The sequence below is a fragment of the Phoca vitulina genome, unplaced genomic scaffold (genome assembly GCF_004348235.1).
Source record: "Phoca vitulina isolate PV1807 unplaced genomic scaffold, GSC_HSeal_1.0 scaffold1, whole genome shotgun sequence".
In the NCBI taxonomy this organism is placed as follows: domain Eukaryota; kingdom Metazoa; phylum Chordata; class Mammalia; order Carnivora; family Phocidae; genus Phoca; species Phoca vitulina.
Window position 1 is genome coordinate 100,374,881 of NW_022589704.1, and position 27,719 is coordinate 100,402,599.

General features: G+C 44.6%; 1 protein-coding gene and 1 non-coding gene across 2 annotated transcripts in view; both read left to right on the forward strand.

The window, feature by feature from the left end:
- CFAP221 (cilia and flagella associated protein 221) overlaps positions 1-27,323 on the forward strand; it is a 90,153-nt gene extending 62,830 nt beyond the window's left edge. Inside the window, exons 15-24 of the mRNA XM_032412065.1 lie at positions 1,550-1,655; positions 3,819-3,952; positions 5,483-5,563; positions 6,141-6,248; positions 6,338-6,469; positions 14,061-14,219; positions 15,529-15,620; positions 21,079-21,171; positions 22,528-22,623; positions 27,115-27,323. Of these exons, the coding sequence (XP_032267956.1) occupies positions 1,550-1,655; positions 3,819-3,952; positions 5,483-5,563; positions 6,141-6,248; positions 6,338-6,469; positions 14,061-14,219; positions 15,529-15,620; positions 21,079-21,171; positions 22,528-22,623; positions 27,115-27,223 (1,110 nt within the window). The 3' untranslated portion in view covers positions 27,224-27,323. The remainder of the gene's footprint in view (positions 1-1,549; positions 1,656-3,818; positions 3,953-5,482; positions 5,564-6,140; positions 6,249-6,337; positions 6,470-14,060; positions 14,220-15,528; positions 15,621-21,078; positions 21,172-22,527; positions 22,624-27,114) is intronic.
- LOC116637957 lies at positions 10,013-10,118 on the forward strand. Its single transcript, XR_004300570.1, has one exon. It is a non-coding gene; the product is annotated as a U6 spliceosomal RNA (small nuclear RNA).
- Positions 27,324-27,719: the final 396 nt, after the last annotated feature.

Genomic DNA, 27,719 nt, shown 5'->3' on the forward strand with positions numbered 1-27,719 from the left:
CGCTGATCAGTGACCTGCGACCAACCTCCAGGGCCCTGGGGGACCCTGTCCCCGCCGAGGCTCTGTCTGGGTGGGCTGCTATGTTCAGAACAGAGGTGGCCACAAGATGCTCAGCGTGGGGAAGAAAGTGGTGGAAAGAGGCAGCGCGAAGCTGTGCTCCGAGGGAGGAGGGCACAGCTGTTGACAATGGGCCAACAGCAGCGAGACTGGCCACTTTTTTTCCCTACAAGTGGGACCACCTGGCCTTTCTGGGCTGAGCCCTCCAGTGTGAAAAAAGCATTGTCAGCTGTTATGTGCTTTGCACTGAGCGATGGCTCAGTCTTTCCCTCACTCCCCAGCAAGACTGTCAGATCAAGGTGCAGATGCATCCCCAGCCTGATGACTTCCTGTCATCTCCCCAGCTCCGCCACAGCCCCGTCACCCCCCCCACCCTGCCTGGACCAGTGCAAGTCTCCCTGCCCTCCCTGCTTCCAGGCCCCCATGGCAGCCAGAGCAGTATTCCCAAAGCTGGAAGGCAATGATACCCCTCCCCTGGTAAGCCCCTCTGAAGGCTTCCCATTGCAATTGGATGAAGCGCACAACTTTTTTCACTCTGGACTTCTCTCTGTCCCTTAAACATGTCTCATCTGTTCCTGAAGCGGGATCTTCATCCTTGCTGGTTCCTCTGCTCTGAATTCTCTTCCCCGGATCATTCTCTCCTCATCATTCCAGTTTTAGATCAAACCTCACCTCCTCAGTGAGGTCTTCTGTCATTACCCTTGCAACAGTGGCCAGATCACCCCCTTTCCCAGCCTCCCCACCCCCGTCATGCCCTCGTGCATTTACTCTCTTTTATTTTCTTCATGATATTTATCTTGTTGATTCATTTAAATGTTTATTGTAACCACCCCCCCAACACACACACACACACACACTTAGAACGTCGGTTCGGTGCCCGCAGGAACAACTCTGTTATGCCTTGAACAGAACAGGCCACAGCATTGGCACTTCGTACTATTGATTTGTTAAATGAGAGTCCCTTACGGGATGGAAAGGGGTATTCATCATGGACGAAATGGTCCCTTCGGCCACAGCTTTGAGCACAGGTACCAGTCCCCTCCAGTAGCACGTGCTCCGAACGCAAAGCACAGTGGTATACAGTTAACACTGCCCATAATCCACAGCCCGAGTCCTACAGAACCATCCGTTTATTTGGTCCCTCCACTCTGAAAATAACACGGCGGGAGCATTGCTATTCAGATACACTGAAAAGAAGCAATGTGGAACTAGTCATTTTTTCCACTCTGGAAATAGAAAAACAGGGCTCATAAATTGGGCGGAACAAGGCCAGATGACAACTTGGTCTTTTTTTGTATTCAGGCAAGTCAACATGGCCGAGACCTTGAAGTCCCCGTGGCCTCCATCTAGGGCAGCGGGCCATGGTCCCTGTGCATTCTGACTTAGAGCGGGGGCCTCAGCCCTTAGCCGTGGTTGGGGAAAGGGAATCAAGTTGAATGCCAAAATGAGCATGTACCAATGAATACTTGGAAATCATCCCTTCTAATTCCAGGTCATGGTTCATCGAAGGTTAATCAGTATGCTGACTGCTATTCATAACATGGACAAGGAGACCATAAGCAGAAAGCTGAGCCAAGGAGGACAGTCAATAATAACAGGTAGAGCACATCTGCCAAGTGCAGCAAAGTTTCGACCCTAAGTCCTCTGAGCATGACTTTCCTGTATAAGGAGGTTAGCTGTGTAGAGGTAAAATATTTTCGTAAATCACATCCATTAGGTTTTTTGTTTGTTTGTTGTTATGGCCACTGTAACGAATCACCACAAACTTAAAGGCTTTAAACAACACAAATGTGTTGTCTCACATTGCCGGAGGTCAGAAGTCTAAAAACAAAGGTGTCAACAGGGCTGGCTTCTTCTGGAGGCCCCAGCGGAGAAGTCTGTTCAGGGCCTTTCCAGCTTCTAGAGGTCCCTTCCTCACATCACTCTGCCCCCTGCTTGAGTTGTCACATCGCTGCCTCTAACTTTGGCCCTCCTGCCTCCTCCTCACATGGATCCTGTGAAAACATTGCGCCCACCTGGACTACCCAGGACACTCTCCCCATCTCCAGATCCTTAACTTAATCATACCGGCAAAGTCCCTTTCTTTGGTCATGGAAGGTGACAGAATCACAGCTATCAGGGACAGAATGTGGGCATCTTTGGGGGTGCACCATCAGGAGGCCTACCCAGACCATAAATCAGACCTCCAGGCCAGGTTTGGCTGAAATGCCTGCCCAACTGATAGTTAGCCAGCCCGGCTGACCCAGCCAAGTTGTGACAGCTGTGGAGTTTGGCCGTGGTTTGACCCCTTGTTTTGTGCCCTCGGTTCTCTCTGGTCACCAGAGAGACTAGGATGGTCAACATTCATACTTGTTGACTCACCGGCTACATCTTGTGTTGTCACAATCTAGCATTTGCACATAAAGCTTTTTTTTTTTTTTTTTTAAGTAGACTCCATGCCCAGCATGGAGCCCAACACAGGGCTTGAACTCACGACCCTGAGATCAAGAGTTGGCCGCTCAATGGACTGAGCCACCCAGGCGCCCCGCACATAAAGCTTTTTATCTCATATGATCTTTGCTACTTAAAGGAATTCCAGTCCTCGGATGCCTGGGTTGACTGGGCTGTTGGAGGCACACCCTCAGTGGCTTTTGGGCTCCCATCTCCCATCTTCTCTGCCCCACGGCTCATATGTAGACCCACAGGCAGGTCCCAATCCTTCCAAACCCTGCCTGCCCTCCCTAGCCTGAGCCCCAAGCCTGGCTCTTCATTCTTCCTCTCCTTCAAGATCTAGATGGGTGGTTTGGTTTTGTTTTGTTTTTCAAAGCATTTTATTGCATTTTAATCCTTTTTTTCCCTCTTTTTGGCCTGATCCAGTGCTGTTTATTGGAGCAAGAAAAGACTTGCCATTCATCCCAAAAAGGGGTGGGCTGGGCTTCACCACAGGAGGGTGTACCAAAGGGGTGGCAAGAAAAGACTTGCCATTCATCCCAAAAAGGGGTGGGCTGGGCTTCACCACAGGAGGGTGTACCAAAGGGGTGGCCTGGCGGACAGCAGGTGCAGGGCTTGGAGTCCCGCAGAGGACAAGCAGCCTGTGCAGCCCTTCCCTGTGGACACACCCGACAGCCGCTGGGCATGGCGTCCAGCAGGACCCTGTCCCTCCTCACAGATAGCGCCCCCAAACTACGGCTGGGGCACAAGACCCACAAGGCCCCAAGGGAAGAAGGAGCTCTGGTGTCCCAGGCTCAGGCCTTGAGTACCTGCTCCTTGTCTTCCTCCCCTTCAAGATCCAGATGGGTATTTTGTTTTTCATAACCTTTTTATCTGCTCTTTAATTATGCTTTTAAAAAAATCCCTCCTATGTTATTCTTACGTCCGGTATTGATGTTTCTAATGAAGAAACGCTTGTTTAAAATATTGTAAAATTTATCTGTGAATTATGTATGGACCCCTGTAAAATGTCTTCATGTGCTTTTTTTTTTAATGTAATCTTTTTCTTTACAGACAAGGACAAAGAATATTCATTAGAGATCCTTTCATCCTAATGAATTGTAGTTTTTTTGGAAGTAAAAAATAAATCTTTAAAAACTGGAGAAGGGGTGGGATAAAGAACAAAAGAAAACTAGAAATGGGACCGGATGCATACACACATATATATTCCTTCCAAGATGGCGTGTGGCAAGTGCCCACTGATTGGTGTATGGCAAATATGAAACTAAAGATGGTGGTTTCACATAAAAATACTCCAAGAACACCCCAAAAGTGCTCTTTTGTTCCCATAGACAAGAATGCCTCCAGATTCCTCCTGGCTCGGATCAGTCAAGATGATTATTCCAGCCGGTTCTCTGTATCGCCCAAGGAAGTGCTGCCCTTCGCCTTCCCGTCCTACAGTCCTCCTCAGAGCTCCAACGAGTTGGTGGGTGATGTCAGGCTGTGGGGTGGGGACTGGGCACAATCAGATGGTTGTTAGGTGGAATCCATGGGAAGACCTACCTCAGTCTCTGTTCCTTTGCTTCCTCCTGAGAGGCTCTCTGGACACCTGTGCCCAGGGACTTGTGATCAATGGGAAACCAGAAATCATCTACTGCCACCTGCCTGGCACCTGATTCACCTGTGCCGAGCTCCCTGGTAACCTGGGCTGGTGCTTTCCAGCCTGGAACCCAACAAGAGCCCCTCCTGACAGCCCAGGAACAGGGCCTGAGAGCAAAGGGGCAGATGGAGAATCCGAGAGGGCCTGGCCTAGGGAGGCGGGCTCTGCTCAGCTGGGCCCTTCTGCTTTATGGGCAAATGGAGAGGCCAGAGAAGGGTGGCCCCAGGATCTAATACTCTAACCCATGAGACTCACAGTTCTCTCTCTCTGGCAAGAGGTATGACAGTTCATTTTCTTGCCTTCTGGGCACAGTGATGTGTTAAAATAAAAATAAGGGGCACCTGGGTGGCTCAGTCGGTTCAGCGTCTGACTCCTGATTTTGGTTTGGGTCGTGATCTCAGGGTTGTGAGATCGAGCTCCATGTTGGGCTACACGCTGGGCGTGGAGCCTGCTTAGTATTCCTCTTTCCCTCTCTCTCTGCCCTTCCCCCCTCCCCCCAGCTCACACTCACTTCTCTCTCTTTCTCTATAAAAATAATAGCTAACTCTTACCATGAGTTAGGCAGTGCCTGAAGTGTTTCACTTGCATGAGTGCATTTACTCTTCGACAAATCTATGTGATAGGCTTATCATCTTATAGATGAGGAAGGAACTGAGACACAAGGTCACATGGCTGGTAATAAAAGGTTGCCTAAGCTCATGTAGTTAGCAATAAAAAGCATGTTTAAATTGATGTTGAAAGCACACATGCAAATTAATTTTTTAGTTTCAAAGAATAAACTTGCCGTGCACATCCTACATTATATGTTACACATTGCAAGTTAATCTACTCAAGAATCACAGGACCAACTTTAGAGTTGTTATGTGCGGGGCGCCTGGGTGGCTCAGTCCGTTGAGCGGCCAACTCTAAAGTCGGTCCTTTAGAAATTCCACGTGTTTTCTGCATTAGATCATCAAATGACTTAAGAGATCAGACTATGTTGTTCCTAGGGAATAATAAATCTGTGATTTTCAAGCATTGATAAACACAATTAACGGGGTGGAGGGGCACCTGGGTAGCTCAGTCGGTTAAGCGTCCCGACTCTTGGTTTTGGCTCAGGTCATGATCTCAGGGTCATGAGATTGAGCACCGCATGGGGATTCTGGGTGGCACATGGCAGCACCCACAACTGTAGAAAATAAAAAAGGATCCCATACACTACGAGCCAAGGAGGAGAGGTTGGCCAGGGCCTCCATGCCCCACACATCGGGTAGAACTGAGGTCACGGGAAGGTTACGGAATGTGTGACAGCAGAAGCACAGCGACTTCTGCTCAGCGTTGATCGTGTGTCACTGTTTTTGAATTTCCACATTTTAGGCTCCTGATGGCCTTGGACTGGTTCCAATTAAACCTTCAGAAACTCAAATCAAGCAGAGTTTTTCCTTCTTCAGTCTGCAGGTCAGACCCATCATACGGTGTTCATTAATGGGTTTCTCATGAAGTGAACAAAATATTCTTGAACTTGAATTGTACCATTTTATTAATTTTGTTCTGTTGAACATTATACACCATAGCATACTGTGTATATTTTTCTGCTGTTATTTTATGGTACGTGCGAGGTATAACATACGTGGTTTCTGGAGACCAGGACCTTTACTCTGTGGATGTACAATATAGTATGCATACACGAAGCTACCTGAACTACATATATTAGAAACTTTAAGAGAAAACACAAGATGAAGTAAGCAAAAGTTAGTTGGCCTTCCTTGACGTATATAGCCACTCCTGGTTTTGAAAATATAAATATTTCAAATCCACAAACCAGTGTTCAGTGTATTTCTACAGGTAGGCCCTGTGGTAGAGGACAGTAATTGCAGATGCCCAACATGTGTACGGGGACCCAGAGCAGGGACCCAGAGCAGGGCTGGGACTTTTACCATCAGGCAACTCAAAAGTACGGTTTTTGAGAATTAGATCCCATTAACTGGTGACGGCTGTTTAAGAACATTCAATCGGTTGTCTTCTTTGACCTCAGGTTCCTCAACTGTACAAAATTAAAGGATATCAGCCATTCTGTGTCCAGAAGTCGTCAACAAGCTACAAACCTCAAAAGCTTGCTCGAGCTCTGAAGCAAGGGGCTGAGGTAGCACATCCCCACCTTTAAGAACTGCTCTCGCGTTTCCCCTCTTTGTCCTGGCATCAGGGCTAACACACCTCTTGGTCCCTTCCTAGGACGAAGCCACCATCATAACTCTGCCCAAGCAGGACGCCACACCTCAGCTCCCTGGCAAGACCGCAGTCTTGGGCATGAAACCACCTGAGGCCTTAGCCGTGTCTCCAAATTATGACCCGCTTTATATTTTTGTAAGTGACAACCGGCAGAAGTCTCATGTTCTATGTGCCTCTATTTCAAGACTTACTTTATGAAAAAACAGAAGCATTAGTTAGGAATATTTTTCCGTCTTTGGAGTTACAAGCGTTAAATGGTATCTCACCTTGGAAGTTGCTTACCAGCATTTATCATTTGGAGAATATCAGCGCTTCTGTCTTTTTGACAATTCCGGCATTTATTTATGTTTACGACAATAGCTTTATGGTCCTTTCTAATTTCATATAATTATATATATGATATATATGTGTGTGTGTGTGTATATATACATACATATATGTGTGTGTGTATACATCTGAAGCTATCTGAACTACATATATTCGAAACTTTAATGTATATTAATTTAATTACAATTTTATACAATATATAATATTGTATATTTATGTTTATATAATATATAATAATTATATTAATTTTAATTTGTGTGGAGAAAGAGAGAATGTGTTAAAAAAAGAAGAAAAAAAAACAAAAAGAAAATACAACAGAAAGAGAAAGTAAAGCAGCCCAAACCTCATCAGTCAGAGCTTTATTGATTCCTTATTCCATCCTTGGGCAGCGCATCCCTTCCCTACTTATACCTCTGCCTCCCAGATTTCTCTGTTCCACTTTGTTCCTGTAGCCACACTTAATTAACTTCCCTGAAGCACATCCTAACCATGCTACTGTCCGGCTCCACATTCTTCACTGACTCCCCATTTTCTTCCAAATTAAGTCCAAGCGTATGTGAGGCCAACAACATAACCACCCGCCTTCTCTGCACCCCTGCATAAGTCTCTGCCAAACTTTGTGCACTTTCCTCCTTCCCTAGGCCTTCATTTATGCCAATCTGCCCTCATGGGGTCCCCACTCCTACCCTTATATTTCCTGCTACCCAAGTCCTAGATGAATGAAACCCAGACAGGACATCTGATGAGGTTCTATGTAACAGTGGGATCATCAGTGAAATGCCACAGTAGTTGCCCAAGTTATGGTTGACGTTTTTAAAGACGGACACACACATACACACAATTAAGAAGAACCTTAGATACTAGTTGAGAAAGTCTCCTTTTGAGAATCTCCAAATGAGAATCTGTATCTCTAACGTGAGCAGAGATGCTGATGGTCACACCCAAGGTCTCTCGGCCAGTCAGTGGGAGAGCTACGACCTACGAGCTAGAGCTATGACAGAAAGCTGCCTGTTTCCTGGTTGTTTGCCTCAGGGACTCTTCCTCTGAATTGTGCTGCTTTCCTATTGAGATCTTTGGTGTTTGCTTTGGCCATCATGGGGCATTTTCTCATAATTCTCCTTGGCTGAGAGGAGTGGTCCTTGGAGACTCAGAATCTTGGAGCTGGGATAACCTCACAGGATGTTTAATTCAGTGCTTTTCAAACTTCATTTAGTGCCAGAGCCCTCAAATCAGCTGAAACTTGACATAAAAAGTCAATATGTAAAATACCTAGAGTCTTCCTTACTTGCTGGGATGGCAGTGGGTAGGGAGCTCTCCTGAGGAGGGTGTCCCTGAAAAACTGTGGGGTACCCCACAGCAAGGTTTGAAAAACACTCTTCAATCTCTTAACCCCCCAGATTCACCATTACTATCCCCTCCCCATTTTAAAAGTGAGGAAACTGGTCTAGAGGAATTATAGGAATTTTCCAGAGTCACACTCAAACTTCTTTGGAAAATATCAGTAGTTATTTATTAATTCATTAATTCCACAAACACTTAGAGCATGCCTTAGGTTAGGAACCTAAGGTTAGGGGCAGTTCATCAAGGGACACAACAATTCCAAATATTTATCCACCTAATAGTTTCAAAATACATGAAACAAAAACTAATTGAACGGCAAAGGAAAAAAAAAACAACAGGCAAATCCACAATAATAGTTGGTGATTTCAACACCTCCCTCTCAATAATTGATAGAACAAATAAATAGAAAATCAGTAAGGATATAAAAGATTTAAATACCATTATCAATCAACTTGACCTAATTGTCATTGCTAGAACACTCTATCAAAAACAATAGAATGAAGATTCTCTTTAAGTATATATAGGTTTGTCAAGATAGGCCATATTTGGGGCCATAAAACAAAGCTCAATAAAATTGAAAATATTCAGATCAGATGAAGTATTTTTTCTGACTTTGAAGAAATTTAATCAGAAATGAATAGCATAAAGATATCTAGAAAATCCCCCCCCCCCAAATTTGGAAGCTGAATTAAATACTTTAAAACAGCCTATAGTCCAAGGAAGAAATCAAAAGAAAAATTGGAAAGTGTTTTTAACTTAATGAAAATGAAAGCACAAAAAATTTTGTGGGAAATTTATAATGCTATACACCTACAGTAGAAAGTAAGGGTGGGACTTAATGTCCTCAGCTACCCCTTTGAACTCAAAAAAGAAGAGCAGATAAATCCAAATTAAGCAGAGAAGAGAAATAATAAAGATTAGATTGAAAACCAATAAAATAAAAAAAAGAAAAACAATAGAGAAAAACTGTTTTTTTGAGAAACATCAATAAAATGGATAAACCTGCTCTAACTGATTGGGGGGGGAAGGTAAAAGACATGAATTACCTATATCAGTATTGAGAGAGGTACCATCACTACAGATTCTACAGATATCAAAAAGATAATAAGTGGGCACCTGGGTGGCTCAGTCAGTTAAGCGTCTGCCTTCAGCTCAGGTCATGATCCCATAGTGCTGGGATCGAGCCCCCGTCAGGCTCCCTGCTCAGCAGGGAGTCTGCTTCTCCCTCTCCCTCTGCTGCTTCCCCTGGCTCATGCTCTCTCTCTCTCTCTCTCCCTTAAATAAATAAATAAATTTTTTAAAAAAGATAATAAGTTAATATTATGAAAAACTTTATGCCAGTAAGTTCAACAAGTTAAATGGACAAATTCCTTAACAGGCACAAACTTTAAATCTTATTCAAGAAGAGATAGATAACTCCACTAGCTCCATATCTATTTAAAAAATTGAATTTGTGGTTAAAAAATTTCCCACAAAGAAAACTCCAGCTGCAGATGCCTTCACTGCGGAATTCTGTAATTCATTTAAGGAAGAAATAATACCAAATCCACAAAAACTCTTCCAGAAGATGGAAGACATTACTTCCCAACTCATTCTAGAAGTCAGTATTACTCTGATGCCAAAGCCAGATGGAGACATTACAGGAAAAGAAAAGGATAGACCAGTATCCTTCATGATTTATGAGCATAGAGATAGATGATAGATAGATAGATAGATAGATAGATAGATAGATAGATAGATATAGATAGGTAGATATTAACAAATTATATTCATCATACAAAAATAATGTATCATGAGGATATAGGAACTTATGCCAGGAACACAAGATTAGTTTAACATTCAAAATTCAGTATACTTTACCACATTAACAAACTTAAAAGAAAAAACATATGATCATCTCAATAGGTGCCAAGAAGTAATCTGTCATTCCTGATAAATGCTCTCAGCAATTGAGATACAGAAGGGAAATTTCTCGACCTGATAAAGAGCATCTATTAAAAACCTGGAGCTGTGCTCACTTCAGCAGCACATATACTAAAAGTGGAATGATACAGAGATGATTGCATGGCTCCAGCACAAGGATGACACACAAATTTGTGAACCATTCCATATTTTATTTTTTTTAAAGATTTTATTTATTTATTTGCCAGAGAGATAGAAAAAAGAGAGAGGGAGAGAGAATGTGTGTGCACAAGCAGGGGGAGGGGCAAAGGGAGAAGCAGGCTCCCCGCTGAGCAGGGAACCTGATGCAGGACTCAATCATGACCTGAGCCGAAGGCAGCTGTTTAACCGACTGAGCCACCCAGGCATCCCACATTCCATATTTTTAGTTCACAATAAATGTATTTAACATCAAACAAGCAAACAAACCTGGAGCTAACATCATACTGAATGGTAATCGACTGAATGCTTTCCCCCTAAAATCAGGAATAAGCCAAAGATGTGTGCCCTTACTAATTCTTTTAAGATTGTAACTATAGACAGTGTGACAAGGCAAGAAAAAGAAATAAGAGGCATCCAGATTTGAAAGGAAGAAACAAAACTGTCTTTATTCACAAACAAAATTATTGTCTATATAGAAAAGGAGGAATTTGGAAACCCTAAGAAAAGAAAAGAAAAAGAAAAAAGGAAAGAAATACATGTCACAACTGGTAAAGCATTATAGCAAAGTCTTGGAATGATATTCGTGCATTCAGCCTGGAGGAGGAAAGGTAAAGTGCTCTGGGAGAGAAATATAGAGGGAAGGGTAGACTCCACACACTAACAGTCCAGTTGAGAGGATGGAAATATTCAAGGATTTTTTTTTTTAACATTGTGAAGTATAGCTTATTGAAGACAATATAAATCCTTGACACATTCAAGGATTTTATAAAGGTACATCATCCAAGCAAAAAAAGAAAGGCCATTATAAACTCTTGGGGGAGGGGAATCAACTAAATCAACTAAAAATCGATACTAACTAAACCAAACTAAAATTTGATGTGATTTTTAAGAGTTAATCGCAGGGGGGCCTGGGGTGGCTCCATTGGTCAAGTGTCCAACTCTTGATTTTGGCTTAGGTCATGATCTCAGGGTTGTGAGATCAAGCCCCTCACTGTGCTCCATGCTGGGCATGGAGCCTGCCTAAGATGCTCTCTCTCCCTCTCCCTCTGCCCCTCTAAACAAACAAACAAACAAAAAAGAGTTAATGGCAAATAAAAGAAAAAACAGAATCCATTTAGCCTTGCTACTAAAACTCTTCTCTATCAGTGACCCGATATTGAACCTTTACAGAAAACTAATCTGAGCCTCTACTTGGCCTGAGAAAGACATATATTTACACAGTTAAGACAAAATAAAAGCTCTTTACTAGTTTCCAACTTTCAAAGACAACTTGTGAACAAAGCATGAGGTCTTGGTTGTGGTTCCAGAATGCAAATGTTGACAATCTCCATAACATAAAAGCAAAACTGTGGAAGAGAGGAGGAAAGGTACAAGAAAGCCTAGGAATGGTCATGTTTTCATTTCACAGGAGTGGGGAGTTGAAATACACACCTAAAGATGATGAAATAAGAAATAGGGGTAGTAGTGCATCATTTCAAGTCACAAAGGTAACTCACAGCAGAACTAAAAATAACAATGTGATTTTCAAAATTGGAAGGAGGAAGTTTGGAAGGAGCATTTGTGTACATGAGCAAAATCCTTATCTTGCATGGGAATGAGTCAATGGATACTGTCTGTCTGAGGTTGATAATAGAGAAATGGAAGAATAAGCATAATGTTTAGAGTAGTGACCATCAGAGACACAAAACTCAGAAATAATGGAAAGAAACAGCCTCTGGGATATGGGCCTGGGGACAAGAAGTGTCCTCAGGAGTCCCATTGCTTTTCATCACATCCTTCCAGCCTGAGTGAGTCACCACATGCATGCATTAGTTTGAGGAAAATTAAAATCATTATGGAATGACCACTCAGACCACGTACTCTGGTAGCCATGGCTACCCAGGGGAATCTGAAGTATGACAACTACTAAAGACAGTGATATTGACATTTCCAAAAATATTTCATTCAGTACGCTTGGCCCAAGGCAGATCGAGAGAGTTGGCCACACAGCAACTTCACACACCCTCAGTATAGGGGATACTCCTGAAGGCCACGCAGCTAACTTCCCCTCCCCGGTGTTGTGCATCTTGCCCCCATCACCACCAGACTTGGGTGCAGCCAGCCCCTCCCCCATCACACCGTCTCTTAGTCTCAGGGAGACTCAGCCTAGCTGGAGTCTAGGTCTCTCCTCCCCCGTTCCCTCTGGAGTCCCTTCCCAGGCACATTCCTGATTGGCCTTTCATCACTTGGGGAGGTGGGGGACTCCTGGCAGTGGGAGTCAACAGTTATCAGATTGTTACACTCCAGTCACTCCCCTTACCCAGGAAGTGGAGTTGTGCTCCTTTTTCCCTTCTTCAGTCCTGCCGGTCTCCCCCACTTCCTGGCTGGGGGTGGCCAAAATTCTCCTTGCTCTACTTCTGGGCATCTCTGTGGTGTAATTATGCAGAGGACCTGGTCCCCCCAGGGAGGATGGGAGTGCTCACTCTGTCTTCTGTCCTTGGGTTCTCCTTCCATAATACACTGGAACGGGAAATGTCCCCTAAGTCCCCTGCCACCTCTCTCCTTGCCCTCCTTCCTCCTCACCCACCTTCCTGTATGTTCTCAGACCTCCCCTGCTTTGTCCCCCTAGGGCCCCCACCTTTCACCTGGTTCCCTTCCCACCCTCCAGCCCCCATCTGAGCAAGGGGTCTTCCCTTGAGCTCCAGGGGGTAGAATGCAATGTTTACATTCTCTTCTGTCTCTGTCCCCACCCCCATGCAGTGCTTTGAGGAACCCGAAAAGAATCTGCTGCTGTCAAACATATATATGTGGAGGTGTACCCTAACTCTTCCTCCAACTGCAAGTGCTCCCTGAGGGCTTTGCTTGTTTCTCCATTGCTGTGGGCGATGCAGACTTGGTCAGTGGGCATCCTCCTCTCCCTGCCCTCTGCCTTCCTTTGTATCCTCAAGTCCAGGCAAGGGCCCCCTCCCCATCTTGCTCCCTGGCTCTAGCCGCAGGTCAGCCTCTGCACCAATAGCAGACACTCTCACAGCGTTCTTGACGGGACCACACTTGATTCGGGGCTCTCCCACTCCCGGCATCTGGGTGCTGTAGTGCTCCTCCCCCCACGTCGAGCTGCATTTTCTTCGTTGTGGGAGACATTTGTTTCTTGGCAGGGAGATGGGGTTTCTATAAGCCATGTGGAGTTTTGTTTTGTAAAAAAAAAAAAAAAATCATATGAATGAACAAAAAGAACAAAACTCCAACTTAGTGCTTCTTAAACATCTGATATGAAACAGCGGTGAGGGGCAGAAGCTCCGTTGTTGTGTTGGGACAAGAGTAGGGTTTGCTGGACTAACCCCAGAAGGGACATTAAAAGGCTTTCTATTTTTGTGTTTTGATGTAGTCGCTCTGGGCCTCTATCAGTTCTGTTGGAAAGTTAGGAAAAAACAGTCTCTCCCTTAAAACCAGATACTGCATACAAATGGAGCCTTCCTGAATTAAAAACATTACCAAAACAATATTAAATGTTGGCATTTCCTGCCTATCAAATGTCACCCTCTTCTTCGTCTTGTTGGTAAAGTAGTTTTTAAGAAGCTAATTTTGTTTTCAAAACCAGGAGCTTATTTGCTTTTTAAAACTAGTTTGCTTATTTAATAAATTCCCCTAATCCATCAAATGTAGGCATAAATACAGAACTTGAAGAGGTTTTAAGCCCTGCTTTCAGTGGTACTTCTATCCACGAGAACTTAGTAAATCCACATGGCGTGTACTGAAACTCTTAAACCAGAAGAGTGACTTTTATGAATGACTGTGACTGCCAGTTTGAAGAACACTCTCTTCAGCGGCTTCTCTTTCCCAGACGAGCTGACAGGGACCCAGAGTGTTAGTGCTAGCGGGAGCCATGGGTGACATTGGCTGTCGCCCGCCTGGCCTGGCTTACAAACCGGTAAACAAAAGAGGATTTTTTTTTTTCTTCTCTCTCTCTCTCCTGCAGAATCCCAACCCAGGACTATTTGCTGTGAAGCACCCTCTGACCTACGCAGAAACCCTGATAGATTACCATCTGTGCCCTCACCCCAAGTACAAGTTCATCAGGGAGTCCCACAGGGGGTCCAGCATTCCTCTCACCCAAAAGCAATTTCTCCATCACACGGTAATGGCAGCGGCAGGCTCGCCGGCGGAGCTGGCCCTGGGGCTGCGGGGAAGGGCAGGGGGACAAGGATGGAGGGGCACAGCTGGGGTTGAGGGAATCGTACCTTCTCATACCGCCGGCCTCGGCTCTGCCCTTGTCTTGTCCGTACCCCACCACGCAGGCTGCATGTGGCCCTTCTTTCAACCTTCTTTCTTTTGCACTTGAAAGCTGTGCCTAATACTCCTTTTAGTCCCATTTCCACCATGGAAAAAAATGATCACATGCCAGGCGAAACCCCATGATCTCACCTCCTCTTTGTTCGACTCCAACAAGTGTAATATCAGAATGGACGAGGTGCACAGTACGGGAGAGGTTCCAGAGAATTCCTTCTCCCCTGAGATGACCGGCCTGACCTGAATGGCCAGAGTCATTTCTTGGAGGTGGCCCTCAGGCCCTGAAAACTCACTAAGTCCCTAACGGATCATTATCTCTGCCCTGCTTCTGCCGACCACACCTCACACCACCTCCTCTTCCTGGGCTACCTACTTGCCTTTGTGATCTACATGTTCTTGTGCAGGGACCCATGTCCCTGGGATCCCTCCCTCTCCTTCTTTCCCCATTTCTACCCATCACCGGACCCCCCAGTCTGCCCCACACAGCAGGCGAATCTCCCACTTCACCCCATGGGCCACCACTGTGCAGTGGGCCCTCCCTGAAAGCCTTCCCTCGGCACAAATCGGGTCTCATTGTTTTCCAGTTTAAAAACCCTCAGTGGTTCCCGCGGCTCAAGGGAGAGGCTCCAAGCTCATCGGCTTGGCCCACAGGACCTTTGTGCCCTGCCTGCCTGTCCAGACTCACTTCCCACCAGTCCCCGTCTGGCCCCACACTCAGCCCAGCTGGTGTCCCCTGACAGCGCCCTCCCTCGCATGTCTGTGCATTTGCAGGCACTTGGCTCTGCCAGGAATGCCATCTGATGTGCGAACGCCGCTTTGAATGTCGCTTTCGCGTCACATTCACAAAACAGATTGTAAGGCCCGATCTGTCCTCCATCACCAGGCCCAGTTTCTTGTGTGCTTGATGAATCAGGGGGAAGAAAATCTCTCCTTCGTCCCTACTTTAGTTCCCTATGGAATTGTTTGATGTCTTCTGCTAGAGAAGTTGTCTTTTAGCTTCAGAAAAATTCAGTCGAACTTAATGGAATTATATACTTTGGAGCTAAACTTTGAAGATTGCCAAAAAGCCAGTTGAATGAAATGGAAGTCCTTCCTAGACTTGACCTCACCAAACAGTTCCCTTACATGTGGGACCCCGTGCCTGGCTTTCACTGCAGGACATTATTCCTGGGATAATGCACTGGAAGAAGTTCCAGCCCCTGACTCTCTCATCCCTGCCCGAAACCTCGAAGACAGAGACAACACAGAGGTATGCCATAGCTCATCTATTCGTCTCCCAGAGGTATGTTTGCCCCACAGATTACAGAGGCTGTGACCCTCAAAGGTGACCGCCAATATTGTGTCAAATCCTACTTTTAGGATTTTAGGGAAGTTTGCTAGGTAGAGAAGTATGATGATGTATCACTGATCCACATATTTTGAATTGTCCTTTTTTTAAATTTTTATTTATTTGAGAGAGAGAGAGAGAGCACATGTGCGAGAGAGCGCATGAGTGGGGGGGAGGGGTAGCAGGAGAGGGAGAAGCAGACTCCCCGCTGAGCAGGGAGCCTGATGTGGGGCTCGATCCCAGGACCCTGGGATCATGACCTGAGCCGAAGGCAGACGCTTAACCAACGGAGCCACCCAGGTGCCCCATATTTTGAATTATCTTGAGATAGACTTCTTAAAAAAATTAGTATCACAAGTGGCTGATTGTCCATATTTCAATAAACATGGACAACCAATCCATATAATTCAGCTGAAATATTCATGGTCAATTTTTAACATTCTTGAATTGCCAAAATTAGCCTTCTGCGCCCTTCATATACAACTCCGGTGGAGCTACTTCTCTCTGTGCGGCAGCCTAGCGTTGTCTGCGAGGCCCCACGGCTACCATCCTACACAGACGGAGCTCAGCTGCAGAAACAGAACAGGCAGATGAGCATATTGTTGGACCAAAGAAAGAAGAAATCTAGAGTAAACACATTTTTGCTAGTTTGCTCATTTAGCACCTCTTCAAAGCCCTAAGATCTCAAACAAGGAGTCTGATGCCTTTTCTTTAGGACTCTGGCTGGTCAGAAATCCACTCCTGAGCCTCCGAATTTGCTTCTTTAGTCGGTTGTCCTTACAAACATCGTTAAATAGGTTATTGGCGAGTGGATGTGACTCATATCCAAAACGATGGCCATCAGCAGTCACCTTTCCTTCAAGTCCTTTGATCCAAAATGAGGCCCACCCCCAAGGAAACCTGAGCTCTGCCACTATGTGGGATCAGTAGGTGAGCTCTATACCATCCCCCCCCTTCTCCTGGGTCCTCTGAGGCAGGAACTCAAGCCCCTCCCTCCCCAGAGTGCCCCCCTGGCCTGCGGGAGCTGTGTGACATCAGCCACACTCCTCCGCCTCTTCTCCCAGTCCTCTTGTCCATTAAAACAAGGGGATGGACATTTTCATTTTGGTAGGAGTAAGAAAGCCCACTGGATGTGCCGTGAGCCTGTATACACTATCTACCCACCCTCCCCAGGCATTTGAGGGGATCGCTGAAGGCCAGTTTGTGGCTCTAGAACACTGAATTGTACTTCTTCCTTCGTTGCCAGAGGAAAAGCTCCTCCTGAATTAAGCAACATTCAGCCTCCCTTCCCTAGGCGTTGCCACAGGCCCTCCCTTTCGGGCTATTTCCTTAGCCCTCCCAGCTGCTGTCCTCTGCCTGGACATTTAACAGGAGACGAGCAAAAAGCACCCCAACCTGGGGTTTGGGACCCGGTAGGAGCTCCAAAAAAATACGAGTTCCTTTTCTGTGGGTTCATCCATGCTTCATCCCTCCTGGAGCCATCTAGAAGAAGCTCAGCCTCTTTGCTCTTCACTTGAGTGTATTTCTAAAATCTGAAAGCTCCAGAATCAGGGGAGACAGTGGAACTGTAGAGAGAATGAACATCTTGGGGGGCCTTGGAGACCGCCCCTGTTCCTCATGAGCTGAGTCACCGGCTCCGTGTCCTTGGGCGAGTTACTTATTACTGAAGCCTGTTGAACAATACCTTTCTGGTCTGCAAAGCAGGGACAGCGATGGCGTCCCCACCGGGCTGTTGTGAGGATCAGAGGGACATGATGATGTGAGGCGTCTCGCACCATCCTTAATAACTACCTGCCCTTCTACCCCCCCAACCCCCAGCCAGTAAACCTTGGGGTGATTCTGCTGCCACCAGATGGCGATAGTCTGCCACCCGCCTGCCTTCGCTGTGGGGGTGAGGACGCTTCACCCCTCCACCCCCTGCCCCATCCCCCCCACCCCCGTACTTGGTAAACCAGGCGTAGCTGGCTGTGGGGTACAGTCCGGAGACTGAATAAACAAAATGACAAAAGGATAAATGGCGAAAAGTGGCCACCAGCTGTCAGCATGTAACATGCACAGGTCTCAAGAATCAAGGGGGGACAAATCCCATTTTTTTTTTTTTCCAAAGCAATGTCCTTGGAAAAATCTCCTGAGGCTGTTCTTTCAAAAAGCTGGCAGCATGCAGTTACCTTGGGCTTGAATTAACCATGAATTAAACATGAATTCTACATGAATTAAAGAAAACTCTCCAGCTATGAGTTGTTACTTTCCACTTCTGTGCCTGAGTGCTCTGTTGGGCCAATTCGTTTCAAAATAAACCGTAATTGCATAACAGATGATAAAATCAAGAGAGGATTCTACATTTCCATATCATGGACTTCCAGGATGTAAGATTCTAGACCCTGTTTTTATTTTTAAAAGCAGTTACAAAATAATAATGGTAATTTTTCTTAAGTTCCTACAAATCCATTAATGATGGATACCTCCTCCTTGCAGTCATTTTGTTTGAATAAATTACCTATTACTTATGAGATGTTTCCTTTGCCCCTGAGAATTATGTGTTTGTTGTCAAACCATGCGATATAGCTATTTACTATTTATTTATTCCAAGTCATTTTTGTATTCCTAATAATCGAAACAGCTCACTTGGCTTCTTTGCTCTTTAATAAATTCAATGAGAACTTGAGTCTCTCTAGGACTTCCATAAAAATCTTGCAAATCAGCAGCGACAGAAGAAGAAATTATCTAATCCAGTAGCACCCCGACTTTCAGATTTTATAGACGGGCAAAATGTCCAGAAGAATTTATTTTATTTTATGTAAATTCAGTTAATTAACATATAGTGTTATCCAGAAGAATTTTGAGAACTGTTTTAGGACCTTCAGGGTTTTGCTTTGCCAAGAAAAGCATTAAAACAAAAGAAAGCAAAACAAAGTGCCCAACAACCATCTACCGTCTCCATCATTTCAATTTCAGAAGAACAAATTAACACACACACGAAAAAGTAAGAGGAACATGGTCTCAGAATTTAAAACTTGGATAAGTTTGGTGTCGTGAAGAATGCTTGGTTGCTGCCTGGCTGTCTTCCCAGACCAGCCTGCTCTCTGGGGAGTGGTCCGGGCTTTCCACCTCTCAGTACCCCTGCTTGGCAGGAATCCCCCCTGACCACCGCGCTCTAAAGTGGCAGTGGGCTTGTCAGGTAGGACCTGCGTGCTTTGTCAGGAAGTCAATAAATAGGACTAGTCCCAGAGTGGTGGCGCCCAGGTTCCCTTTAGTGAGGAATGGTATTAAAACCAAAACCTGGGTGCTAGGAGGACACATTGCTACTGGGTGGATTAATTCTTGGCCTCCTCAGCAGACAAGCCAGACTCACACACACACACACACACATTTCAGAAATGATGAATTCACACCAATGCTTATAATTCCAGCCCACATCCATAAAGCTATTGCCTACTTGACCCCATTCTGTATTTGTATGTTCCTTCTGCCACTGTGAGTTCCCTGGCTCCTAACACATTTACTCATTACTCAGTTTCATAGAATGTCCAGAGTAGTTTCACAATTGCTTTACCTATAACCATGTTAATAAACAAGCATGATAAATAGAGTTCAGGCTCATTTACAATGCCCCCTGTACCCACATCCCACCCAAACTATGACTAGATAGTCAAATACTGTATTTATAAGTTTCTTGGATTAGTGCTTTCTTTTCCTTTTTCTTTCCTTCCTTCCTCTCTCCCTTCCTTTCCTTCTTTCTTTTCTTCTTTCTTTTTCCTTCTATGATTATGGAATCCATGTGAAATATTATTTGCTTCAATTTGCTTTCAATTTGGGGTTTTTCCCTCTCCTCTGTTATTGATTTAATCTTTTTTTTTTTTTTTTTTGAATAGGTAGAACAATAACATGCTTTCTTTTTTTCAAGAATTTATTTATTTCTTTGAGAGAGAGCAAGCAAGAGAGATCCCGAGCTGGGGGGAGGGGCAGAGGGAAAAGGGACGAGCAGACTCACCATTGAGCAGGGAGCCAGACGTGAGACTCGATCCCAGGACCCTGGGATCATGACCTGAGCTGAAGGCCGGTGCTTAACCAACTCAGCCACCCAGGCGCCCCATCAAAGACATATGTGCACATGCCAAGGAGGCTTCAATTAACCCCCCTATTTTTCCACATCTGCCTCCTGCCTTACCCTCAGCTCACAATCTTTCTAGGATCTGGGGGGAGGTCGGTTTCCTTCCTGTGTGATCTACACTCTGTCACTGTGTACTCTTCTTCATGAGACAACACTCTTCCCAGCTTCCAAAATTTATTCCAGAAAACTGTTGAAAACTTTTATCCATGTCTGTTTTTTCTCCTCTTCTTCCTTGTTGTGTGTTCAATTTTTATTCCTTTAAAAGGTTTATAAGTAGGGGCGCCTGGGTGGCTCAGTTGGTTTAGTGTCCGACTCTTGATTTTGACTCAAGTCATGATCTCAGGGTCATGAGATGGAGCTCTGCGCTGAGCATGGAGCTTGCTTAAGATTCTCTCTCTTGCTCTCCCTCTGCCCCTCCCGGCTCATGCTCTCCCTCTCTCTAAAAAATTGAAAATAAATAAATAAAAATTAAAAAAAAATAAAAGTTTTTAAGTAGTTGAGACAAAAAAAAGCAAATGCTTGTTCTACCATCTTTTTTTTTAATTTTATTTTATTATGTTATGTTAATCACCATACATTACATCATTAGTTTTAGAAGTAGTGTTCCATGATTCATTGTTTGTGCATAACAGCCAGTGCTCCATGCAGAGCGTGCCCTCTTTAATACCCATCACCAGGCTAACCCATCCCCCCACCCCCCTCACCTCTAGAACCCTCAGTTTGTTTCTCAGAGTCCATAGTCTCTCATGGTTCGTCTTTGTTCTACCATCTTGAAACAGAAGTCTGCTGCCAATTTCTAAACTAATAATATTTTTTCTCCCTATTTTAATTCTTTTAATGTGCTCGATTCCCCGGAATTTTTATATAAAGCTCTAAATATATAATACCAAATAATATATCAGGGGGTGGGGAGGAAGGTTTGAATTTGAATAGAACAACTAAGAAAGACTGTAAAGATGGGGGGGAAATATTAAGAAAAGTGAACTATCCAAATACTGCCTTGTGCCCCCCAAGAAATAACATTAGACACTACCAGCTTGAAAGTTCTGAAAATGGCTTATTTGGCTACATCCTCTAGGATTTGACTGGTACCTGTCACACCGCCTGCCTTTGTCCGTAGGGAAACAGGAGTGGGTTTTCAGGAGTGAGGGACAGAAGAGTAACGGCCTCCCCAGTGGGGAAGTATGAGGGCTTTAGCAAATTGGGTAAAGATCCCAAGACTGCGAATGTGAACCTTTATCCTCAGCTGCCTGTGTGATTCTTCCACAGCTGTGATTCCTTCAACTTAGTCATGCTTCCTAAAAATGTCCCTGCCCTTCTCGACGCCCTGCCAGAAGAAGACAGATTGGAAACAGCTGAACGGTACTTTTTCACCTTCGGTTTCTAATGCGGTCTGTTCTACAAAAATGCCCTAGGTGCTGCAAGAGATTTCAGAAGAGCACACAGTGCCCGGGTCTGCAACCCAAATGAGTTAAGGCTAACACCCTCCCAGAGCCCTGACTAGGGGATAGCAGGCCAAATTCGTGGTGGGGAGTAGATGGTCTCTGCGGCCTCGCATTCGCTGATGGGTAGGTGCTCCGGGAGCTCGAGGGAGGGGAGAGCAGAGGTGGTGCTCAGGGGGCTTGGGTTAGTACTTGAAAGAGGGTGGGATTTGGAGAGGCATAAAAACTCTAGGCCCCAAACCAAGGTGCTTACGTTTCATTTTACTGGTGAGCATCCAACAGCCTTGAGTCTCCTGTCACTGTGCGCATTTCAACATTTTTCCATATAAATAATCAATTAGTGAAATCCTAAGTATCTGAGCTGTCTATCCAGTTCTAAGACTTGCCCACACGCAGTAACACTTGGCAATACCTGAGCATTTGAAGCTCCGAACCCTCCCCTCCCCCAGGAAGGTTGGAGCGCCTTCTATTGAAACCACTGCCTGAGGACACCAGTGAGGATGCTGGAGGCAGGGAGGAATGGTACCCGGCTGCGTGAGGTTCAGAGGAACAGGTCCTGTCTGGCGGGGCCATGCGGAGATGCCCAGCAGCCCAAGGCCTAGCTGACCCCTCCCCCACTCAGCACTGATGTGGGGACCATCGTGACCCAGTTTCCCCATCTTCGAAATGAGAATAATAGAACCTATTTCCTGTGAGCTGTCAGTTACAGGAGATAATGCTGATGCTGATGACGAGGGTGGTAATTGTAACAAACATTTACCAAGGCACTACTTGTGTGTCGGGCACAGGGCTTTGCATGCAGTGTCATTTACCCCCCGTGATGAGGTCTTGCTCTTATCCGCACCTTAGAGACAGGAAAGTACTCACGGGAAATTGATGCTTGCGAAGCACCAGCATGCATGCGGCTGCTTAGCAATCATTAGTTTTCAATCGCTGGGGACTGGAACAGCTTTTGCCGCTTCCAAGGGTAAGGCTTTCTTTACAGTCCAAGATACGGTCAGCATTGGTAAATACACGATGTGCACTTGAAAAGAATATAAATTCTATAACCCCACTTTAAAAATTGCTTTTTACTCTCTGGTTATTGTGATTCCTGCCATTGTTTGTGGAAAGCAGTTTATCAGCCTTATGCTTCTCTTAACATAGGCTCTACAAAATGGGCAGAACTAACATTGAAAGCCGCAAGAAGTGCATAATTCTTTAACGATCACAATATTTCTCTATTTTATTTTGGGAAGGAAAACCCATTCCAGCTAAGCCTCTTCTTCCTTTTCAGTGAGCTCTGCGAACAGAATATAGAAGTTATATTGACTCCAGAAATGATTGAAGCAGAATTCCCTATGGTGGACCACACGGACACCAAAAAGGAGAAGTAAGTGGATGCTTTAATGCCTTAGGAAGAGGCAGCCTTCTGATAGAATTTGTCCTACATGAAGTACAGAATTGTCCTGTCGTCCAAATCTAAATATCTCGGGCTTAAAAAAGAGAGAGGTGTGTATCTAATTTTATGCACAATTACGTTCTCTCAAGTGTGGTTGGCAGGCAAACATTTAAAAACTGAACCCAGTTTTTCCATTTGCTTATCATCTAATTTCAGAGGTGTGTTTGTTTGTTATTGATAACTGAATGAGTTTCGTCCGGTATCAGGAACCCAGGCTCTGGAGCCAGAGGAGACTTGTGGCCGAGTCTCAGCCCCACCATTTACGACATGTGAGGTCTCCAGCCAAGTTGCTTACACCTCAGTAACTGAGCCGCAGTGTCCTCATGTATGCCGTGCAGAAAATACAGTGTCCCTCACAGGCCGTGTGAGGGGTAAATGAGACACCAGCGCAAGGACATCGAGCCAGTTGCTTGATGTGAACTGGGTGCTCAGCAAACGTGAATGCTTCCCTTTGCCTCTCCCCTCAGGGGCCAAAGAGCTAAGCAAACACATTGTCATCATCCCTCAAAAAATTGGTTTCCTTTTTTTTTTAAATTTTATTTATTTATTTGAGAGCGAGAGAGAGAGCATGAGCGGGGTGAGGGGCAGAGGGAGAAGCAGGCTCTCTGCTGAGCAGGGAGCCCGACGCAGGGCTCGATCCCAGGATTCTGGGATCATGACCTGAGCCGAAGGCAGACGCTTAACCGACTGAGCCACACAGGCGCCCCCCAAAATTAGTTTCGATGAATATGTTTGTAATGGAAATAACCACATATAGTTCATATGGCTTGTAGGTTTGAAATTCCAGGTGTGCTTTTGAAACTTCTTTTTCTTTTAAAAAATGCCTTTTTTTTATTATTAAAGAATCAGAAAATACAGAAAAATATAAAAAAATTAAAACAATAGGGGCTCCTGGCTGGCTCAGTCAGTAGAGCATGTGACTCCTGATCTCGGGGTTGTAATGTAGAGATCCAACCCAGGTTGGATGTAGAGATTACTTAAAAAAAAAAAAAAATCTTAGAAAAAAATTTTTTAATTAGAAATAAAAATATAAAAATAATAATACCACCCAGAGGTATTATTGTACCTTGTACATTCTGATGTCTGGTCTTCCAAATATTTACTTATTTGATATATATATATATACATATATTATTTAACATATATGTTAATATATATTACTGTTAATATAATTATATTGATTATATATTATTATATATGTTTTAACAAAATTTAATCGTGTTATTCATATTGTTTTTATCTTCTGCACTTATATTTGGCAAGATACTATAAACGTATATTTATAAATATAGGAATACATCCTTATATTTCACCATAATTTATTTAACCAACCTTTTTCTGATGATAATGTAAACCCTTTTCAGTGTTTTGCTGTTACCAATAGTGCTGTAGTCAACCTCCTTGTGCCATAATTCCTTGCAAACTTATCAGGGACTATTTCCTCAGGATAAATTCCTAGAAACATAAATGCTAGATCAATGTGCATATTAAGGTTTTACTGTATATGATTTAATTCCATTCGGAGTACATCAACATACCTCCTACCAGCAGAGGTCATGACTGCCCACATTCAAATGCCCTGAATAACATGGAAAAGTATCATTTTTTCCTCTTCTTTAGAATAGGATTTAAAAAGGACCTTCTCGTTGTCTTAATTTTAACTTCTATGTTTACAAGTGATATTATAGGGCCGCCTGGGTGGCTCAGTCGGTTGAGCGTCTGCCTTCGGTTCAGGTCATGATCCCCAGGGTCCTGGGATCGGGCCCCACATTGGGCTCCCTGCTCAGCAGAGAGCCTGCTGCTCTCTCTCCCTCTGCTGCTCCCCCTGCTTGTGTGCTCTCTCTCTCTCTGTCTCTGTCAAATAAATAAAAAATTAAAATTAAGAAAAAATCTACAAGTGATATTATAAATAAAGTTTCTTATGCTTACCAACTATTTTTCTTCTTTAATGAGGAGTTTGCTTTGCCTTTTCTGTAGGAAGCATTTATTTGTTTCTTATCTATTTCTGAATCTCTCATACATTAAGGATAATTACCCTTTCTTAGATATGTTATAAATATCTCAGTTTGTCTCGTCACTTTGTCTGGAGTGGTTTTGGGAGCTCCTTCCTTTTCTGAAATGAATTCCCCCCCACATGTTTTAAAGTAGTGTGGGGTTCCTTTGGCTTGTTTGTGATGGTTTCAGAAGCCTACAGCAACCAATACTTCTCAGAAAACTGATCAGCAGTTTCTAGGAAAAGAAAATTTAGGAAATAAAAATGTTAAATAGAATTTCAGTGAGCCTCTGTTTTGCTCAGGTAATTACCAATAAAATATCATGTTAAACACATAAACTCTCATATACCTTAACAAATAGATGCACTTTGCATTGCATCTTGTTTCAGTTTTCAAACAATAGACTGAGACTTTTAAATAAAAACCTTTTTTTCTATTTCAAAACTTACCCCTGGAGAAACAGTGGCTTACCACATGAATGGAGAAATATCCAGTACCCTCTCTGTTCACGTGCTGTCATGTGGTTTTTCACCCTTTATGCTACAGAGTAAATGTTGAATGCCACTTGATTATCAAATTATTATTAAATGAAAGGGAAGTTAGAAAATAAACTAACAGTGAACTCTAAGCATTTCCTGCACATCAAATTCACTTCCGGGGCGCCTGGGTGGCTCAGTCGTTAAGCGGCTGCCTTCGGCTCAGGTCATGATCCCAGGGTTCTGGGATCGAGCCCCATATCCGGCTCCTTGCTCAGAGAGAAGCCTGCTTCTCCCTCTCCCACTCCCCCTGCTTGTGTTCCTGCTCTCGCTATCTCTCTCTCTGTCAAATAAATAAAATCTTTAAAAAAAAAATTCACTTCTAATTTTTTCAAAATACATATACATTTGACCCACTTTCAGTAGACATATCATGGCATTTTTAATTCACCCATTTTTCAGTTCAGATTATTTTATGTACATTTTTTTCACATGTCAAAATTATCAACATAATTATTTTCTTGGCTGGGGAGTATTCCAACAGGTTGATATCCCCTAGATGGTTTTGGAAAGTTCATTGGTTCAGAAATTCTCTTCAGCTCGTATCAAGCATCATCCGATGCTCAGTTTTGTCTTCTCCGTCCCTGCTCGGTCCCTTTCTCACCTCCTTCAGCCTCAGCCAGGAGCTACCAGCATCCTCACTGTCAGACACACACACGCAGAACTTGGACAGAACAGAAAGAACACATCAGTGGTGTTTCATTTCCCACGAAGACTATCTATTTGGTCTTTGGAAAATTCTGTTTTCATGGATGCAAAGAATCATATGTTCTCCCTCGACAGCTGTATAATTTTTTTTTTAAGTTTTATTTATTTATTTGACAGAGAGAGACACAGCAAGAGAGGGAACACAAGCAGGCAGAGCAGCAGACAGAGGGAGAGGGAGAAGCAGGCTTCCCGCCGAGCAGGGAGCCCGATGCGGGGCTCGATCCCAGGACCCCGGGATCATGACCTGAGCCGAAGGCAGACGCTTAATGACTGAGCCACCCAGCGCCCCCCGACAGCCGTATAATTAACCCAAGAGATCCTTTGCTGCCCTGGTGGTGATCTCAGCCCCCTCAAGACCCACTAAAGGGAATAAAATGTCCAAGAAACTGCGAGAGTGACTTCAGTTGCTGACACATCATTCAACACTTCTCAGTTTCCGCAGTATCACTCAACCATTAGCATCTTTAAAGGGAGACATCACCTATATATATATTTAAAATTGCTTCCATTAAATGATGCCAATTAATATTTTTATGACATGTATCAGGGAACATTTTATTTTTTTATTTTTTTTAAAGATTTTATTTATTTATTTGACACAGAGAGAGAGAGAGAGAGATCACAAGTAGGCAGAGCGGCAGGCAGACAGAGAGGGAGAAGCAGACTCCGGCTGAGCAGGGAGCCCAATGTGGGGCTCGATCCCAGGACCCCGAGATGACTTGGCCATGCTAAGAAACTCGTGTAGCTGACATCAGAAGCCAGGTTTGAATCACTTACCAGCCAAGTGTTTTCACTGGTAACTAAATTATCACTAAGTATAGTTTAAAATAGATGTATGTGATATCAATCTTATATAAAAACATATAAAACAAGTCCTCCAGGAGCCATTGGGTGGCTCAGTTGGTTAAGCGTCTGCCTTCAGCTCAGGTCATGATCCCAGAGTCCTGGGATCAAGCCTGGCGTCGGGCTCCCTGCTCGGTGGGGAATCTGCTTCTCCCTCTGCCCCTCCTCCTGCTTGTGCTCAACACACTCTCTCTCAGATAAATAAATAAAATCTTAAAAAAAAAAATAAAACAAGTCCTCCAGGCTTCACTATCCCCGCAATCCTGAGCCAGCATCCGGCGCACGTGGGTGAGCTGTCACCAAGTGCCCTAATGTGTCCTTGTCGGGTGTCTGATCTGCAGAGAGGCCAAAGAACAAGCACAGCCAACGGAGAAGTCAGGAGAAAAGGTGCAGGAGGAGATGAAGATTCTGCGGGGCAAAGCTCTCAACTCGTACCTGATTCTAGGATAAAAGTCTCCAGGAGGTCAGTTCCTCTCTTTGGCTTTCTGCCGGTCGCTGTGTCCATTGACGTTCCAGTCGTTTTTGGAATTAAACTCTCTAGAGAATAAAATTGAAATGTAGATGATGAATACATTTGTAAGTGTTCATTTTTCTTATGAAAAATAAGATGTCACCCGTAGGATGGCAGTGTTGGAAGCTCCTTGGTGCAAGACTGGGTGCTGGCACCAAGATTTCTGGAGCAAGCTACCAGCCACCCACCGCGCCGAGAGCCCCAGCGCCGTGCCGATGGCCTTCTGCAGGTGGTGTAGTGCGGGGGCCAGAGGTAGGCGGGTCCGGAGCGGGACTGCTCTCTCACCTCTGCATGGAAGTAGCCCGTCGACCCTGAGCACCCCAGCCTTCATGAGGACGCTGGCTCCCCAAGCATCTAGGTGACGGCCCACACTCGAGAGCAGGGACTGGAAGTGGAGGGGGACGCTACGGGGGACTCGAGCTTGCAGACTGGTTT